Genomic DNA, 20,483 nt, shown 5'->3' with positions numbered 1-20,483 from the left:
TTTTTTTACAGAGACAATAGTTGACGCGGTCGAGGATTTCGTTAATTAGAGCGTACAAGTTGATAGTTCTTGGTGAGCCTCGCACTTGTTCGCATGGGCGGAGATTTTCTTTATTGTTATGGTCTTTTCTTTGAACTCTTAGAGTTGCTCCATAGTCATTCTTTTAGTGTCTTAGGTATTCTTTTGTTATTATAGACTTATGTTGAGTATCGCTCATTCTTATCAAAGTTACAGATAAAGTAGTATTTCTAGTTGTTAGTGGATGGACTATTAATGGTAGATATTTGTTTTGGTTAATTGATAAAGTCATTGTCGTTTGAATTGATATTAGGATGTTTGGTTGTTGATTTGAGACAGGGAAAGTTTTGGGATAGTCCAAAAACAGTGGAAACTCTGTCCGATTTTTTGTAAAATACTGATGAGGTTTACTTGGGGGCACTTGCTCCTAAGTGCTAGTCATGATCCTAAATTGGGTCGTGACACATGTTGATGCCGAATCCAAGACTTTGAAGTCATTTATTGAGGCAGCTTGTAACGTTGTTTTGAATTTTTGATATTGTTGTGTTTTTCTTCAACTGCGAGGTTGAAGAGGTAGTCTCCTCCAATTGCTTTTAATAAATTAAATAGGAAGTCTCCAATTGCTTTTTATGAATCATATCATCCTGTTTCAAGTCTCCAGCGAGAGGGAGTAATAACCTTTGTCAATTGTCATTGTTTACATCTTATCTATATTTTATCTTTTTGATTTTATCAATTATAAAATGTTTACATCTTGTCGCAAAAGAACTTGGCAGTTGGCACAAGCAGTTGTGCTAGTTATTAGTCTGCTGGTTGCCTTTTGACTTTTTCTATACAACATACAAAAGTTTTGTTGTTTCATCTTTGCAAAAGCAGTTGTGCAAAAGAAGTGGAAGCTGCCTTGATTTTAATTTCACCGGTGGAAGCTGGACTACATGTTGTGATTTTAATTTGTATTTCTCTTAGATTTAGTCGGTATATAATCCGATAATCGCTTGATAATTGTTAATACCGAACCGACCGATATCTTATAGGTTGGCACAGATTAGTAATTTAAAAGTCGATAACCGATAAATCGAACCGTCAAGAATAATTATCCGCGTGTTACACATGATAAGCAACCCTAGTGTGAAGGTCGAGAATTAGGATAGTAGGCAGCCGAACCTCTTTCCTTTCATTCCAGTAGTGTTAGTGTTACTCTCGTATTTCCATATTTTAAGATTTCTGTTACGATCTGACGTTACTTTTATTTCAGTTTTACTCTTATCTTGTTGTTGTTACTGCTTCTCTCCCTTTCTCCGCTACTGCATTTCTTGCTCTATACTGTTGTGGTTATGCTTGGTTGCTTTGAGCCGAGGGTCTATCGGAAATAACCTCTTTACTTGTACAAGGTAAGGCTAAGGCTGTATACTCTCTACCCTTTTCGGACCTCACTCTTTGAACTACACTGAATATGTGTTGTTGTTGTTGTTTGTGTTTTTGTGATATATTTTATTTAATAGTTTAGGCAGTATGATTTCATTTTGGTTTTACTTTGTACTAGGTTTTGAAAAATAAATTTGGGAAAAATCGTGGGTCTAGAGTACCTTTTTCAGAAAATGAAAGGACTTTTGTGTTAGTGTTTGTAACAATCTACCTGTGGATTAATCTTAGTTTTATAAGATAAAATCTGCTTGTACAAACAGACATTGCTGTTTTCAATTTTTGAACACGTTTCTTGTTGTTCGCGGAAATTGAGGGAAGAAAGTGGAGGGAAAGTGAGCTCCCTTTTGTTTTGGAAAGAGCAAAGTGTCCCTTATTGGTGGTGGAAAGAAAAATGAATGTGCTTATATTGAGAAAACACTTCTCTTGGTGTTAAATGGGTTGGAAAGAAAGTAAGTCTCGCGCCATCGTCGTTGCTCGGCTCCAGATCGATTGATTAATCTTTTTGGACAAAATTTCTTTCAATTATTTAATTAATTAATTAACGAAAATTCAACCCGAAATAACCCAGGACCCGCGACGCGACCCAGTCCGTTTTCCTTCCTGGATTATTTTAAAACCGTTTTCCCGCAATATTTCAAACAGCCTGTTTCAACAACCATGACTGTTTCTGAAAGTTTGCAAACCTTTTCAGAAACAGTGCCAGAAAGTCTATAAATATGCTTTGAATCCTAGAATCTTTCCTTACGAAATTTTCTGCTCTTCTTCTTCTTCTTCTACACAAAATCTTCAGTGTATTTTACAGTCTTCTCGTGGTTACTTCGACGCTTTTGGTACCAACACTCCGGTGAGTTAAATCGTTCTATCCTGGGAGGATAATATTCTAGCACCTCGGGTACTTGAGGGGAATAATTTTCTTAAGGACACACTGTGCATTCAGTGGGCTCGATTTATTCCGAAATTATTTTTCCAGAAATTATTTCGACATTCTGTTCTTGCTAACTTTCTGTTTTTGTTTTTTCTATTTCAGAAAATTTACTGTTTCATTATTTACAGTAATACATATTGACTAACAATAACAATCTTAAGGAAATTATTTTATTGTATTATGTATTCTCATTTTTGGAGATTAAAACCTGTGTGGTTTTCTACTCCATCTGATTTTTTCTATTCTGATTTGAAAATATAAAAACTTCATCGGAGTATTAAGATTCAGAAACGATTTGAAGAACATAAAAAACTTCATCGATTACTGTGAAACAATATATAAAAAACTTTATTTTTTATTTATTAAACGTACTGTTTATCGTTCATTACAGTACTGTTTACTATTTTATTTTTTTTGCCATTAATTGAGCTCTTCTGTTGTTGACAGTGAGAAATGACAATTGATAATGGAAATTCTTCTGCGACTGTTGCGGCAACGACGATAGCCTCGTCAAGCCGAACTGTTGTTCCACCAGCCGAGAAACCGGAGAAATTTTCTGGAGCCAACTTCAAAGGATGGCAGCAAAGGGTGTTTTTCTGGCTTACCACACTTGGTATGCAGAAGTTCACCAGTGAAGACCCTCCAGTGCCTGCCGCCGACATGCCGGACAATGAGAAGTTTATGATTGTTAAGGTGTGGAAACATGCAGACTTTCTTTGCAAAGGCTACATCCTAAGTGTTTTGGAGGATGACTTGTACAATGTCTACATTGCTATGAAAATTTCGAAAGAATTATGGGACGCACTTGAGAAGAAGTACAGGACTGAAGATGCATGCTTGAAGAAGTTTGTGGTTGCCAAGTTTCTAGACTATAAAATGATAGACAACAAAATCGTTGGAACCCAAGTTCAAGAACTTCAACTTATTTTTCACGACCTTATTATTGAAGGTATGGCCGTGAATGAAGCATTTCAAGTGGCTGCAATAATTGAAAAATTGTCTCCTTCGTGGAGAGATTTCAAAAACTATCTTAAGCACAAGCGCAAAGAAATGAAGTTGGAAGATCTTGTGATTCGTCTCAAGATTGAGGAAGACAACAAAACAGCCGAGAAGAAGTCTCGTGGAAATTTAATGATCATGGGAGCTAATATCGTTGAGGAGACTGCTCCAAAAAGTAAGAAGAGAAAGAGGTCTTCTGGACAGACTAAGGAGCAGAACAAAAAGAAATTCAAGGGCAACTGCTACAATTGTGGAAAAGCTGATCACAAAGCCCCTGATTGTCGTCTCCCGAAAAAGGATAAGAAGAAGGGACATGCCAACATAGTGGAGAAGAATGATGACATTGATGATCTGTGTGCAATGCTTTCGGAATGCAACCTAGTTGGAAATTCGAATGAGTGGTGGATTGACTCTGGAGCGACTCAACATGTTTATGTTATCAAAGAAGCATTTGCGACTTACTCTACTGCTGGTCCCGAAGAAGAGCTTTCCATGGAAAATACTACAACAACCAAGATTGAAGGTTATGGAAAGATATTCCTGAAGATGACTTCCGGCAAGGTGTTAACGCTCAACAACGTTCTTCATGTTCCTACTATTAGGAAGAATTTAGTTTCTAGTTCTTTACTTGTTAAGAATGGATTCAAATGTGTATTTGTTTCTAACAAAGTTGTTGTAAGCAAGAATGAAATGTATGTTGGAAAGGGCTACCTCACAAAGGGCCTTTTCAAACTAAATGTAATGGTTATTGATAGTATGAATAAAATATCAGCTTCTTCTTATTTATTAGAGTCAAATGATTTATGGCATATTCGATTAAGACATGTCAATTATAAAACATTGCGGAAGTTAATTAATTTAAAAGTATTGCCTAAATTCGAGTGTAATAAATCAAAATGTCAAATATGTGTTGAATCTAAGTTTGTAAAACATCCTTATAAGTTTGTTGAAAGGAATTCAAATCCTTTAGACTTAACTCATACTGACATTTGTGATATAAAGTCGACACCATCTCGAAGTATTTTATTACTTTTATTGACGATTGCACTCGATATTATTATGTTTATTTGTTTAATAGTAAGGATGAAGCAATTGAAACATTTATGCAATACAAGAATGAAGTGCAGAATCAATTGAATAAAAAGATCAAAATGATTAGAAGTTATAGGGGTGAAGAATATGAATCTCCGTTTGCAGAATTATGTTCGTAATATAGAATTATCCATCAAACTACTGCCCCTACATACCTCAATTAAAAGGAATTGCGGAAAGAAAAAATCGGACATTAAAGGAAATGATGAATTTTTTATTAATAAATTCCGGATTACCGCAGAGTTTGTGGGGGGGAAGCTATCTTTATAGCTAACCGAATACTCAACAGAGTACCCCATAGAAAAACGCAATCAATTCCATATGAAAAATGGAAAAGAAGAAAACTCAACTTGAAATATTTTAAAGTGTGGGGGTGTTTAGCAAAAGTACAAGTACCTTTATCCAAAAGGGTAAAAATCGGACCAAAAATCGTGGATTACGTTTTCATTGGATATGCTACAAACAGTAAAGCATGTCGGTTTTTGGTTCATAAATCTGATAATCCTGAAATTCATGTTAATACGGTAATTGAATCAGATAATGCTGAATTTTTTGAAAGCATCTATCCGTATAAAACTGAATTCGAGTCGTTAAGTGAAAGGCCTAAACGACTACGGGAAGAACCAAAGGAAAATATTCCAAGTGAAGAAGATCCAAGGCGTAGCAAACGCCAAAGAACATCTATTCCTTTGGACCAGATTTTGTGACATTCTTACTTGAAAATGAGCCTCAAACTTTTAAAGCAGCTATGTCATCTTCTGATTCAACATTTTGGAAAGAGACAGTCAATAGTGAGATTCAATCAATTTTAGATAACCATACATGAGAATTGGTTGACCTTCGTTCGGGAAATAAGCCTTTAGGTTCGAAATGGATCTTTAAACGGAAAATGAAAGTTGATGGTACTATTAATAAATATAAGGCAAGACTTGTTGTCAAAAGTTATAGACAAAAGGAAGGCCTTGATTACTTTAACACTTACTCGCTAGTAACGAGGATAACATCTATTAGGGTGTTAGTGGCACTGGCGGACGTGGATGGTCTTGAAATCCATCAAATGAATGTTAAAACAACTTTCTTAAATGGAGAATTGGAGGAAGAAATTTACATAGAACACCCTGAGGATTTTGTAGTTCCGGGTAAAGAAAAGAAAGTGTGCAAACTTGTTAAGTCGCTTTATGGACTTAAAAAAGCACCCAAACAATGGCATGCCAAATTTGACCAAACAATGTTGGCAAGTGGGTTTAAAATCAACAAGTGTGACAAATGTGTTTACATTAAAAACACTCCAGGACTTGAAGTCATTGCTTGTTTATATGTTGATGACATGTTGATAATGAGCAAAAATATGAAAGATATAAATGCTATTAAGCACATGTTGGCTAGCAAATTCAACATGAAAGATTTAGGAGTTGCTGATGTGATATTAGGAATTAGAATTCACAAGACTCCACAAAGTCTAGCATTATCACAGTCTCACTACAATGAAAAGGTACTTGACAAGTTCAAGTATTTGAATTTCAAAATTGCCAAGACTCCAATTGACGTGATTTATGCACTTCAAAAGAATGAAGGTGAAAGTGACTCACAACTAGATTATGCAAGAGTATTGAGAAGTTTGATGTATATCATGAATTGTACGCGACCAGATATAGCATGTGCTATTAGTAAACTAAGTCGATTTACAAGTAATCCCAATCAAATATATTGGATGAAAATGAAACGAGTTTTGGGATATCTGAAACATATCCAAAATTACGCTTTGTATTATAACAAATATCCCTCCGTGATGTAATGACCCAACCAGTTATTTTAACTTTTAAAACCCCATTCCCCTAAATAAAACTCTCCGTATGTGCTTTTATAAATTTATGACTTGCGGGGATAGTTGGTTCGGGATTTAGAAGTGTTCGGGTTGAAATCGGAACACTTGGTTCCTTAAGTTGGCCTTAAAATGCTAAGTTTGACTTCGGTCAACATTTTGAGAAAATGACCCCGGAATAGAATTTTGATGATTCCAACAGATCCGTATGGTGATTTTAGACTTAGGAGCCTGTCCAAAATTTTATTTGGAAGTCCGTAATTAAATTACGCTTGAAATGGTTAAAATAGGAATTTAAGTTTGAAAGTTTGACCGAGGAGTTGACTTTTTGATATCGGGGTCGGAATTCAGTTCTAAAATTTTTCACAACTCCGTTATGTTATTTATGACTTGTGTGCAAAATTTGAGGTCAATCGGACTTGATATGATAGGTTCCGGCGTCGTTTGTAGAAATTAAAAGTTTCAAAGTTCATTAAGCTTGAATTGGGGTGTGATTTGTGATTTAATTGTTGTTTGATGTGATTTGAGGTTTCAAATAAGTTTTTATGATATTTTAGGACTTGTTGGTGTATTTGGTTGAGGTTCCGAGAAACTCGGGTGAGTTTCGGATGGTTAACGGATCAAAAGTTGGACTTAAAAAGCTACTGTAATTTTCTTCTGCTGTAAATGCAGAAATCGAGCCCAGGGATGAGGCTCAGGATCGAAGCCATGATCGAAGTCCCAGCTCGAGGGCCATGATCGAAGGCCCAGGATTGAGGGCTATGACCGATGCCAGGATCGAAGGCCATAAAGATCGAAGCCATGATCGATACCCATGATCGATGGCTGCCTCGGCAGTTTATAAAACTGGGGATTTCGTCTCATTTGCCATTTTTGACGAACTTGAGCTTGAGCAAAGCGATTTTTGACAGATTTACAAGAAAAAATATTTGGGTAAGTGATTCTAACTCGGATTTGGTTAATATACATAAATATATCATTGTTTTCACCATTTAACTAGTGTATTGGGATGGAAATTTAGGAAAATTTTAGAAATTTCATAAAAATGAATTTTTGAGATTTCGGTGTCGATTCGGAGTCGGATTTGAGTGAAACTGATATGGTTGGACTCGTAATTGAATGGGTTGTAGGATTTTGTAAGTTTCGCTGGATTCCGAGACGTGTGCCCCATAGGGAAATTTTTGAACTAATTTTGAATTTTATTGTAAAATGTAGTATTTTCTTATGGAATTGATTCTATAATTTTTGTTGACTGTATCGCATTAATTATGACTAAATACGAGTCGATCGGAGTCGAAAAGTCGAGGAGAAGACATACTACTTGGTTAAATTGGAGCAAGTCGAGGTAAGTGACTTGTCTAACCTTGTGTGGGAGAAATTTCCCCTAGGATTGGTATTGAAGTGATAATTTGAAATGTGTTGAAAGTCGTGTATACGAGGTGACAAGTGTGTACACGAGCTAAATGTGAAAGATTATATTTTTAAATTTTGTAGATCGATGTTGCATATTAATTAAATAATTTTACCTTGTTATATTCTTCATCATTGATTTAAATGTTTATACTTTAAATTTGCTTGACCTTTTCCTACTAATTGTTTTACCTGTTTAGTTGAAACTTGGTTTCTTTTATTCTGTGCATTAATTGAAGATTGATTTTCTTTAAATTAAATATTATTAATATGAATTATTGACATTTTTAAATTTGGTATTGAAGCACCGTATTAAAATTTTAAAATATTATTTTGTTGAGTTATTTATTCCCGAATATTTTTGTGAAATTTTCGTACTCATTGTAATGGAGCTGTGAGCTCTTTATTGTGAAAAAAATATTATTGTTGAATTATTTTGGCATGAGCCGTGAGCTCTTTATTATGAAAAAATATTGTTGTTGATTTATTTAGGCAAATTCAAATATTTGGGCACTTGAGGTGCAAATTGTGATATATTATGATATTGATACACATGCGGTGGTATAAGATTTGGATGTTGAAACGCATGCGGTGAGATAAGGATGGCTTGATACGCGTGACTAGTAGGGAAAAGTACTAGAAGTCATGCGGTGTAATAAGGATGGCTAAAATGCGGAATGCTATTTCGGAAAAAATATTTTCTTTAAAATAAATTGTGAAGGCTCCCGCGGTGATATAAGAAAATGAGATATTATGAATTTATTTATGATTTGGGACTACGAAGCGGTACCTCGGGAGTGCCCTTGTTGATATTGATTTATGGCCGCAGTCGTCTTTGATTATTGTTGTGATTTTCTTAAAGTTGAAAATAATTCTATTTTGTTTCCACGAGGTATTAATTTCTATTATTTGGTGTAATTAAATAGTGACATACTACTTGACTCATTTTCATTATCATATTATTTTATTATATTGTTTAAACATTTTACCATGCCATTATTTATTCTCCAGTAGGGCCTGACCCGACCTCGTCACTACTCTACCGAGGTTAGGCTTGGCACTTACTGGGTACCGCTGTGGTGTACTCATACTACGCTTCTGCACATCTTTTTGTACAGATCTAGGTACATCTTATCAGACAAGGCATCAATAAACTAGCTGTACGAGGAGACTTCGAGGTATATCTGCCAGCGCCCGCAGACTCTGGAGTCCCCTTCTATCTTACTATGTTGTCTTCCTTAATTGTTTTAGACTCTGATGTATAGAGACGTAGAGAATAAATACTTAGAAGCTTGTGACTTATTTCTACCGGGTTTTGGGAGTTGTAATTATTTGAATTGTAGTTTATTTATTTTAGATATTTATTATTATTCCATGTTAATAGACTTACCTAGTCTTAGAGACTAGGTGTCATCACGACCTCCTACGAAGGGAATTTGGGGTCGTGACATGTGATCGAGGGATATAGTGATGCAAATTGGATCACTAGGTCATTTGAAGTTAAATCCACGAGTGAATATGTTTTCACAATTGGGGGTGGAGCAGTGTCTTGGAAATCATCCAAACAAACATGCATCGCACGTTCTACAATGGAATCTGAATTCATAGCTTTAGATTAGGTTGGTGAAGAAGCTGAATGGCTCCGAAATTTCTTGGAAGATATTCCATTTTGGACCAAACCTTTGGCACCAATATGTATACATTGTGATAGTCAAGTGGTAATTGGCAGGACATGGAGCGTTATGTATAACGGAAAATCTCGTCATATACGACAGAGACACAATCCCGTTAGACAACTACTCTCTAGTGGTGTTATCATGATTGACTACGTAAAGTCAAGAGATAATGTGTTGGATCCACTTACAAAAGGCCTATCTAGAGAGGCAGTTGAAAGATCATCAAATGGAGTGAGGTTAAGGCCTAGGAGAAGTCATCATGGCGGTAACTCTACCTAGTAGACTAGAGATTCCAAGAGTTAGGTTTAAAGAGATCAAACAAACTTATGAATGACAGTTCAACATTGTCAAATAACTCAACCCATTCTCATAATGAAGACAATGCTCAGGAATCGAGGTAAAGCATTAAAACTTTTTGATGAGTCAATAAAGCTAAAAAGTTTTTTAATGATTTGCTAAGTCTGGCAGGATATGACCAGATAGTGTATCTATAGGATTACACGTTTAGAAATCACCTATGTGAGTGTGAAGTGTAAGCCGCTTCAAGGGGAATGAAAGTAAAGGCCCATTCTCTAAGCACTCATGAAACCAGGCAGTGTTCATGGCTGAAACGAACACAACCGTGAGAACTATAGATGGTTAAGGGTTGATTGTGTGACTTATGTTGTCTAGGTGTATAACAAAGCTCGACGGTTCAAAGATATCAAATCTACCGATTGACCGAGTATATCCGATATAAGTTCACTACGGAAAGTTCAAAGGGAAACCTACTTATTCATATGCAATTAATCCTTGCATGTAAAACACACACTCGTCCGTGCATTCCTTTGTCTTATAGCCACTCCCCATTCATGTGGGGAATTGTTAGGATTAAAGATTGGTGAATGAGAAATGCAGGGAAAGTGAGCTCCTTTTTGCTTTGGAAAGAGCAAAGTGTCCCTCATTGATGATGGAAAGAAAAATGAATGTGCTTATATTGAGAAAACATTTCTCTTGGTGTTAAATGGGTTGGAAAGAAAGTAAGCCTCGCGGCGTCGGCGTCGGCTTCGGCTTCGCGGCTTCGGATTCGGTCAAAGATTGATTGATTAATCTTTTTGGATAAAATTTCTTTCAATTATTTAATTAATTAATTTAATTAATTGGATTTGGTCAAAGATCGAATGATTGATTAATCTTTTTGGACAAAATTTCTTTCAATTATTTAATTAATTAATTAACGAAAATTCAGCCCGAAATAACCCAGAACCCGCGACGCGACCCGGTCCGGTCCGTTTTCCTTCCTGGATTATTTTAAAATCGTTTTCCCGCAATATTTCAAACAGCCTGTTCCAACAGTCATGGCTGTTTCTGAAAGGTTGCAAACCTTTTCAGAAACAGTATCAGAAAGTCTATAAATATGCTTTGAATCCCAAAATCTTTCCTTACGAAATTTTCTGCTCTTCTTCTTCTTCTGCACAAAATCTTTAGTGTATTTTACAACCTTCGAATGATTCGTTGTTACATCGGCGCTTTTGGTACCAACACTCCAGTGAGTTAAATCATTCTATTCTGGGAGGATAATATTCCAGCACCTCGGGTACTTGAGGGGAATAATTTTCTTAAGGACACACTGTGCATTCAGTGGACTCGATTTATTCCGAAATTATTTTTTAAAAAATTATTTCGACATTATATTCTTGCTAACTTTCTGTTTCTGTTTTTCCTATTTCAGAAAGTTTACCGTTTCATTATTTACAGTAATACATATTGACTAACAATAACATAGGTTTCCACCCAAGACTTTTCTCATTTTAAACATAGGCCCCAGTTCAACTATCACTGAGAATTCTACACAAATGTTTTTTTCCCAGTTTCTGCAATATATTTTCTTATTTGTCCCGGAAAGAGCTTGAATGCATTACTATTAGTTATACGAATAAAAATCATCATCAATTGGTCATTCTCTACAATAACAAACCCAGTGAAAATCTCACAAGTGGAGTATTGGGATGGTAGAGTGTAAGCAGACCTTACCCCTACCTTTGTGAAAGAAGAGGGGTTGTTCCGATAGGTCCTCGGCACAAGAAAATATGAGAAAGAAGCAATAGCAGCAAGCCGTACCAACAACACGATACTAGATAAACTAAAGCGAAAGAGACTATGAACTAGAAATTCATATATCTAAGTATAAGAAACCTCTTTTGAATGAAGTAACAAGACATGGATAAGATTAATATTAGTGACTGATCTTAGCTTAAAGGGATAATTTGAGGCTCCAGCACAAATACTGCTGATATTCATAATAGGAAGATTGCTGGAACGTCAACAGAATGATATATAGTTTTATCAAGGAATAAAAAGAACAAAACAAAAGGATGAGTTTAGGTTATCAGATTTTACATAGGACAGAAAGCCTATTGCTTATGAAGGAAACAACCAAACAAAACAGTGAAGGCATATTTTTTTTCACTAATAAGGTGGGAAGAAGCTATTAAGTTGGCATGGTAATTTATAGAACTCATCACTCCTGACATCTTTAGTATATACCACAAACTTGTCCCACCAATGTGAACCATTATCTTTTCGAGCTTCATCGTTACTAATAGGGAGGGTTCTGTCCAAAAATACAGCAACTACAGCAGCTACCGTGGCGTGTGACATGAAGATGACAGACATTATGTCATTAAACTGCAGTTCAACGACAAGATCATTAGTACAAGGTTGTTTTGTAACAATAGTTCTTAAAAATAATCGCGTTTAATTAGTGGATGAAGGTTGTGATTACCCATCTTGAATGTGTATGAAGAGGACCAGATCCAGAACATAGCTGATGCTCTCTGAAATACTGAGGTAAGGATAATCCCAAGAAAAGAGAAAATCCTAATATGAACTTTGTCCTAAAGCTGTTAAGGTTACAGAATTGGAGAAATCCAAGACCAGCAGAAGCTGCATTTGTACCAATGAGTCAAATCATATTTGTCATTGGAGAAATTTGCTAACGAAATGGTAAAAATGTAAGAGTTACATACAGACATATCCAAAGAAAATACAATATATGGCAGCCATGATTGATGCAGGTATTGAAGCAAAAATTGCTCCAAATTTTCCTGGTAAACAAAAAGGTAGGTCACTTATTGAATCAATACATCAGTATTAGTATATAGAGAAAAGAGTTTACTTTTGGTAGAGAAAAAGAGTTTACTAGTCAGTCCTTGAATATACATTAGCATTAGCATACCTAAGATGGAGAAGAAAATCATAAAAGCAGCAGACATTTGTGCGACTCTTCGGCTTCCAACTCTTGTCATTGCCAAGAGACCAGCATTTTCCCTGTAAATACAACATAAGCTCAATTCGAGCAGCTTAATTCTATGTGAATCATAGTTAATCGATTGCATGACACATGAAATTTCAAGCACGGATAAGACCGTTTGTAGTCATCCGTGCCTAATAAGTAGAAGTAAGTTTAGATTGGAAAAACAGTACAGAGATGATAGATTGTTACGCTGTAGCAGTGCAACCAGTGACACAACCAAAAGCAGCATTTAGCAAAGTCCCTATCCCCTGCCAAGAATTTGAAGTTCACAATGTAAATAAAATTCGATACAGAGAGGATATATAGAAGAGAACATTTGATCTCACCAGCCAACCAACGCCCCGGCTAATGACAGAAGGTGGCACTGGTGTAGCGCTTCCATATCTCGCTGATGCAAGGAATACACCAGTTGACTACACAACAACAGGATTCAAATTGAATTCAAGACTAGATTTTACCATGAAAATAAAAGCTCAGTGCACCAAAAACAATTTAGAACATCATTTCTTGCATCCTATTTTTTCAACAACGTTTACTGTGAAGACTGTGTTACATATCAATAGCAAAGAGATAAGTAGAGGATCAGAGAGCAGACCTCAACTGAAGCAACAAAAGAAGCGAACATCATGGTTAAAGCATCTCCAAAGTTGAAGGTAGGAACCCCCCATTGAAATGGATATGGTATATCTATCCTGCATAAAGTGATGCGAGTTGCATGATAAAAGTTTCCTGAATCCAAATTCAATAAACAAATTTCCTGAACCCCCAATATTTCAATGAACAAAATTTTCTTCAAGCCAAACTCAATAAGGTTACATCTAAACAAAGAAAATATAAGAATTTCCAACTTCATAACGTGAATATAAGTGAAAGAAATCCCACCAAGGAGATCCAGAAATGAGTCCAGAGCTATCAGTGCAGCAAGTTGCTTCCTTTGCATTCTTGTATGCACCACTCCAGGTCAAGATTGCTGCATAAAACCATATAATTGCTATAGAGAAGAGCATTGCAAACCGGTCACATATCGGCCTCTTTAATTTGAGATATGTTGGTAGATACTGCAAGAAATTTAGTACATTCAGGGAATCAATTCGAGTAGGAAGAGGATATATGATGTGAATAACTACTATCACGACGTATGAGCAAGCTATATGTTAGAAAATTTTTTCTTTAACCCTTATGCTCAATGCACAAAAATGCCACAGTGTATCCTGGATCTTCTGATCGGCAACTTATTTTAGCAAGTTCATATATTTACCTTTACTCAACAGGATATACCATTTCAAAATCACTTGATCAATATCACTGCTTTAGTAGAGAGAACACGCTACGGTATCCTCTTCAACAACTCCATGAAAGAGAACAAGGTACTCATAAAAAAACATATAAATCGAAACTTAAATTCATTATAATGGATGGCATTACTTGCCTGTGTGATGACAACCATGAAAATTAACTGTGGTATCCCAACTTCGATACATTCTGCAATCTACAAAAGAAAGAAAACAAAAAGTACTTAGTGAACTTGTTTTCAGCAATCTGATGCTCTCATCTTTCCTGAGATTATATTTTAAATCAAAAGCATATATTATAAGAGAAGTCTAGAAATAACATTCTCACCAATGGGAAGCCAAGATGGTAGAGCCCTAGTCCAGTCAAAGTAACAAGTGGTGCCACAGATAGAGGGCTAAGTAACCTAAATTATAGAAGAAATGCAGAAGTTATGCAGCAAATAAAGTTGAATACCTAAAGTTGAATATTCCACATGCTCAAGACTGTAAAAAAGAAGAAGTTCAGATTACACACACCTTACAAGATTTCTCCACAGGCCAAAGAAGCCCATTATAATTTGGAAACCAGAAGTAACAATAAGAGCTCCCTGTATGCCCCTCATTGTATGCATAAACTTCTGTGAATATCAGTCACAAAAACAAATTCAAGAAACATCAGCTGAATTGACAACCTCCCCCCCCCCCCCCCCCCCCAAAAAAAAAAAAACAACTGTCCCCCCTGTATTTATCTGAACCCAATATTTTTGACACGGAGCACAATCAATAAAAATATCAACGGAAGGAGGGGAGGATGCACACCTGCAGACTTTCCAAAATGTTGCCGCACCCGTGTCGGATCCTCCAAAAATACACTACTTTTGGAGGATCCGACACGCACCCAACGACATTTTTGAGAGTCCGAGCAACATAGTCCAGAGTGCAATGTGTTCCGTGTGAATAACCTTAAAGATTGAACACATCAAGTTTAAATTTTGGATCCGCCTCTGGTCCCACACACCTCCTACCCGAAAAGAGAGAGAAAGAGATAAAAATGTTATACTACGTTACCAGCTCAGGATCCTGAAGAACTGAGGACCTATTAGCCTGGATAATTGAGGTAACAGGTATCAAGTATGCATATGAACCACCTATTACCAATGGCAATCTGGTCCCAAATAAGGATTGTAGTAATGTATTCACTCCTGAAATAAAAAGCATTGTCTGTACTACTTTTGCCTTCTCATCCTACAATATAAGATCACTGTCTCAAAATCAATTGAATCAATAAAAGGATAATAGACAATATCAATTAGCATAGTGTTAACGGTTCACAAAAAAAAATGTTAAGGAATTGACGAAAATTCTTACATTGCCACCTCCCATTTGAGGAACTATGATGCTAGGAATTAAGACAATATTACCAAGACTCAATATGTAATGTTGAAACCCCAAGAATAATGCTTCTGCTGCATTTTTCATGAAATAATCATAGTCAGTTCAATATCTTTTTTCGACGAAATTAACAATAGTTGACAATATAATATGGTCTTATCTAAATAATGTCACGTACACAAAGGTGGTGGGCTGTTAACACAGTATTGTACATTCTTAAGTTGTTCCATAACTGGATGAGGATGTAATTCCTCTGCTTTTTTAGCTCCATTCTCACCACCTCCACTAGACATAGTTGAAGCTTAGAGATTGGTTTTAGAGAAAGTTCAAATTGGAGCTAAATATTTCTTTACTTGACATTTTCTTTGTAGCAAAAAAGGTGACCGTTACAAATTATTTGCTATAATTAGATATTGATGATATGGAACTAATTGAGTATATTACCGTTACTAATATTATGCCTTAGTTTTAAAGAGTGAAAGATATACATTTATATCTGATACCAAAATAACTAACCCTCATGTTCCAAGGCCCTGTACTTGGTCTTCAGTATCTTGTGCTGTAACTCCAAGACTAATTTCAATGTTAAATCCTCAAAATTCTCTGAAAAGACTAAATGCGATTATTAATCTGATACGTGTTATTTCAGCTCTGATTTCTGGAATCTGGTTTCATTATTCAATACATTATCCCCAGTAGATAACAAACTTATACTAATATAATTATATTAAAGTGGAAAATCAAAGTAAGGCTCAATGAGTTGCAAAGTATGTAAGTAATTTTAATCTTCTAACCCCTGCTTTAGTATAAAACAAATTAACAAAAAACAAATAGATAAAATTCATTAAGCTACAACAGACATTAAAAGGTTTATACTGTTCGTTGCTGGAAACTTTGTCTCTTATTACTTTCTTTTTACATATTATGTTAGTCTAAAAAGAGCAGTGAAAAAAAAATTAAATTTTAGAATCAATAATTTGAAGAAGGATTCGACATGCTAGAGCGATTAATTAGGAATTTACATATTTCACACAATTTTATTAGTCCCCTTTTGGACGAATTCTTCCTGTGAGAGAGTGTTTTAATTTAATTCCATTTACTTCAAATGATTTACTGAAGATTGTAGGTACAATTGCCAATCAAAAAGTAAGCAATGGTTTCTACGAAAATATACTATCATTCGGATATTGTTTAATAATAATGCGATTATAAATTGCCTAATAATAAGTTGATTAATTAATAGTAAATAAATGAATAATGAAAATAAAATTAACATACTATTCTTTCTGGGGTGTGTTAGTTGATGCTACTGTGTCTTTATGCTTTCCTTCTACCACACATGTTCTTCTGTGCTTTCTATCTTTTGTTTTACTACTGTGTTTCTACACCAGCCAATTATCAATAATAATAATAATAATAATAATAATAATCTACAGCAACCACATGAGGAGGCAAAAATTATTTATTGCACGTTTGGACTTCTACAATTGAAATTAAACTAAGCTAGACTGGTGACTTCCTTTCACATTTGATTTGACAACCTGAATTCAATCCAAAATACGACTACAACCAATCAGAAACAGTTGCTATTTGCTACTCCTGATATTGCTTTTTTTTTTTCTTTTTCTTTTTTCAGCAATGTCTTAATGAACGAGGTTAAAAAAACAGTAAAGAATTCGATTCGATCCAAATTCTTGTCTATAACCGTCTGCTATCTTAAATTACTTGATCCAATTAATTCACTCGCATTATGTATGACCCATTACCAAAAAAAAAAAAACATTTAAATTATTAGGGGTATCTTTATATTTTCAAGATACGAATTCAACACCTATAGTTAAGAAGAAAAATCATATCCATAATATCATGTATATTTCTTTTATCTATCTATCTATATATCTATCTATCTATATCTATATATCTATTTATCTATATTATTATAAAAGCACGAATAATTTATGATAAATGTTGAACGACTAAAATATCCCTAAAATATTGATCGACTTTTATGCCCTTAAATATTTGTATAATTTAAGGATCTAATGGTAAATTACCTAATGATGAAATTCTTTTTCGATTTAAACTATATATATGCCTGACCCTACAATGTTGATCATACTTGAGTTAGAAAAGTACGTCCATAATTTTCTTTCAAAGAATTATTGTTCCTAATTACAATTCTTTTATAACAAGGAATATACTAGAAAAAAAGGCACGTACTAAAAGAAGATTTAGTACTACGTTCTAAACACATCAATAACATTTTAAACAAAGTTGAAAATTCTTACTATCCTTTAAAGTCTTAATTCGTATTTAGTTCATATAAAGCTAAAACTAAGTTAAGTTAGTATCTTTTACCTAAATATTAGGAGTTACTACATATTTCAAATAAATTGAGTTAATTTTTAAAATATTAAATAATAAGCAAACAATTAAATAGTAATTTTTAAAAATATAAAATCTAATTTTAAAGGACTAAACAATAGGGGCAACTTTCTATGAATATGTTTCTTTTACATGATAATAAAGTGGTTCTAATAATATGATGAGATTGTGCTCTTTAATTTATTTATTTTTACTTCAGTATGAGTAATTGATTGCTTTACAAATTTCTCAAAGAAAATCGATTGATGTTAGATTAGGTTTCCTAGAATAAGTTCGTCAAAGTCTCCTATATATTGAAGTTTAACAAAAAAAATTCTTTTGATTGATTTATTTTCATTAGATGCTCAATTGTCTCCAATTCAAGATTTACATCAATTTATATTCAAATAAAAAACAAAATCCTTTAGAATAATATTATTAATGTATTATGCGTTATGATTGGTTAAAACAATCTAAAGTAAGTGGAACACAATGATTGGACCGGCTCTGTAACAGAAGCAAAAATACATTACAATATTCATATAAAATGTGAAAATCAACTTGAACTTTCCAAGGTATTAGCTAGCTAAAAAATATATACTATATATATAATACACATATATACAAAAAAATATTTATCTGCAATTATTTTTGGGAGCGGTTAAATATATATAAAATCTTAATTAATCATGGACTTGATTTATCAAAACACGTGTATAATTAATATTTTATTGCTTTGAATATGATAAAGTAGTATAATTTTACTCGGGTTATATCCGCCATAATTTTAATTTAACATAACTTTATAAATAATTGAGACAACCCTCACAAATATGTCAAAGTACAATAGTGAAAAAGTAATACTTTTTGGAGGTAATTCAAAGATGGACAACTATATGTTTTACTTTTGAGATGGAGAAGCCAAAGTTATAGAAGGAAATATGACACCAAAAAACGACCTCTATAAAGAAGTCTTAGATATGATACTACCACACTGAATATTTATACACTATAAATAGAATATTACTTAACTTAATTAAATTGATCATCTTTGTAGGTTAAGACGATATCATTTTTAATTCAAGTATTCTATTAATATAATAACATTAATGTTTAGCATTTAAATGATTGTTGTATTTTTATCACGTTAATTGCTTTACAATGATCATATCATCTTGTAAATAATTTGTTACTAAATTTAGTTAGTTGTTCTTTTACATAAAAGTTCTGACTAAATATTTACGTCCAACGCATGTACATAGTAACTAGTACTATATTAAAAGTACGAAGGCCCTTAGCTAAATGTTGTTCGCCTTTTTTACCCTTTAAACATAGAGTTTACATCGGATAAAATAGTCATTTAATAATTTTTTTCTAATATTTAGGAATAGTCATTTAATTTTTTTCTTAATATTTAGAAATAATTATTTAATTATTATCCTAATATTTAAGACTTTAATTTTCAATTCTAGAATTCATACACTTTCAACTCCATTTAAATTTAGGAATATTAGATAAGCACGTTCAATTACAAACTAGGATAGTTTCGACAACTTTCGATTTAAGAGTATTTTTTCTTTCTTTTTCTTCTAACTTTTGTAGACCGCTTGCCTTTTATTTTATTAGAATATTTTTAAGGTTAATTCACAATCTTTTTAAATATACAAATTTAAGAGTACAAATCATATCACTAAGTAATATTAAAGATTTTACCATTCTATACGTGAAAACAAAATAGTAAAAACAAAATTGAGGTTACAATTTGCCGAAAATTATTTACATTTGTTTATGAAAGTAAAAAATAAATACAACAAAATAAGAAATCATAATAAATTAAAAAATTAAAAAGCAAAAATGTTTTTGTAGATTTTATCATAAAAATATTTTTAGAAAATATAAACAATTAAAATATTTTTTTAATCAAATTGGATTTACTTTTAAATTGTCTTTATTTAAATGAGAACTGATTATAAGTACACAAAGAAAAACAAAACGTTACATATGTAGGAATTGATGAAAAGAATAAATTCTAATTTTGATCTAAACATGAATTTCATATTCTAAGTCCTTCCACGATAGTACGAACGTAGCCCTTTCATAATCAAACAATTGCAAGTAATACTACTACAATCATATTGTCACGACCCATTTTCTGAACAAGCCGTGACCGGCACCCGATCACTAAACATAACCGAGCGAACCATCTGTGCTTATCAAATCTATTATAACTTCAAACTTTATATGCAACAAGGCAATACTTTAACCAAATACTTTTGATTAATTTAAATATTTAAAATAAATTAACTCCAAAACTTTATTCGTAGTAACTACTGAAATACTGCTAAATTATTATCAAAAATATCTGAATCTTAACCCACCGACTGTGTCTATGAAGCCTCTACTGATAAACTGACGCACTGCTCAGGACATGAGATTTCCTGGCCAGTTCTCTAAGTGAACAAAGAAATAGCTAAATAAAGATGACTCTAAGGAGTACTCCACGAACAAAAGCGGAGCTCACCAATAGTACTGGAAGTGAGGGAAGTCCTAACTCGTAGCCTGCTCGCCTGCAAAACCGGTTCCTACGTTGTACCGCAGACCAACGTAGGTTCCCAAAAGAGAACGTCAGTACCATCCATTGTACTCAGTGAGTCTCAACGACATGGGACGAAACTTTAATAACATATACATTACAAGCAAAGATTCTAAATGCATGTAAAACATAAAGCTTATAAGAAGAATTCTAAAATAATTGCATAATAGCAGTTTATGAATATTCTAAAAGAAATTCTTT

General features: G+C 33.7%; 1 protein-coding gene across 1 annotated transcript; it reads right to left on the bottom strand.

Annotated features, from left to right (window-relative positions):
• Window positions 1-11,621: 11,621 nt before the first annotated feature.
• LOC107780960 (putative nucleobase-ascorbate transporter 10) lies at window positions 11,622-15,639 on the bottom strand. Its single transcript, XM_016601583.2, has 14 exons — window positions 15,504-15,639; window positions 15,302-15,399; window positions 15,002-15,178; window positions 14,471-14,571; window positions 14,283-14,358; window positions 14,092-14,151; window positions 13,545-13,720; window positions 13,258-13,354; window positions 12,989-13,075; window positions 12,852-12,910; window positions 12,585-12,676; window positions 12,376-12,453; window positions 12,132-12,292; window positions 11,622-12,034 (listed from the first exon to the last, which is right to left on the bottom strand). The coding sequence occupies exons 1-14, from the start codon at window positions 15,616-15,618 to the stop codon at window positions 11,816-11,818; spliced, it is 1,596 nt and encodes a 531-aa protein (XP_016457069.2). The 5' UTR covers window positions 15,619-15,639; the 3' UTR covers window positions 11,622-11,815.
• Between the last annotated feature and the right edge of the window lie 4,844 nt (window positions 15,640-20,483).

Source organism: Nicotiana tabacum, chromosome 12 (genome assembly GCF_000715075.1).
Source record: "Nicotiana tabacum cultivar K326 chromosome 12, ASM71507v2, whole genome shotgun sequence".
In the NCBI taxonomy this organism is placed as follows: domain Eukaryota; kingdom Viridiplantae; phylum Streptophyta; class Magnoliopsida; order Solanales; family Solanaceae; genus Nicotiana; species Nicotiana tabacum.
This window is presented reverse-complemented; position numbering and strand designations above follow the sequence as displayed.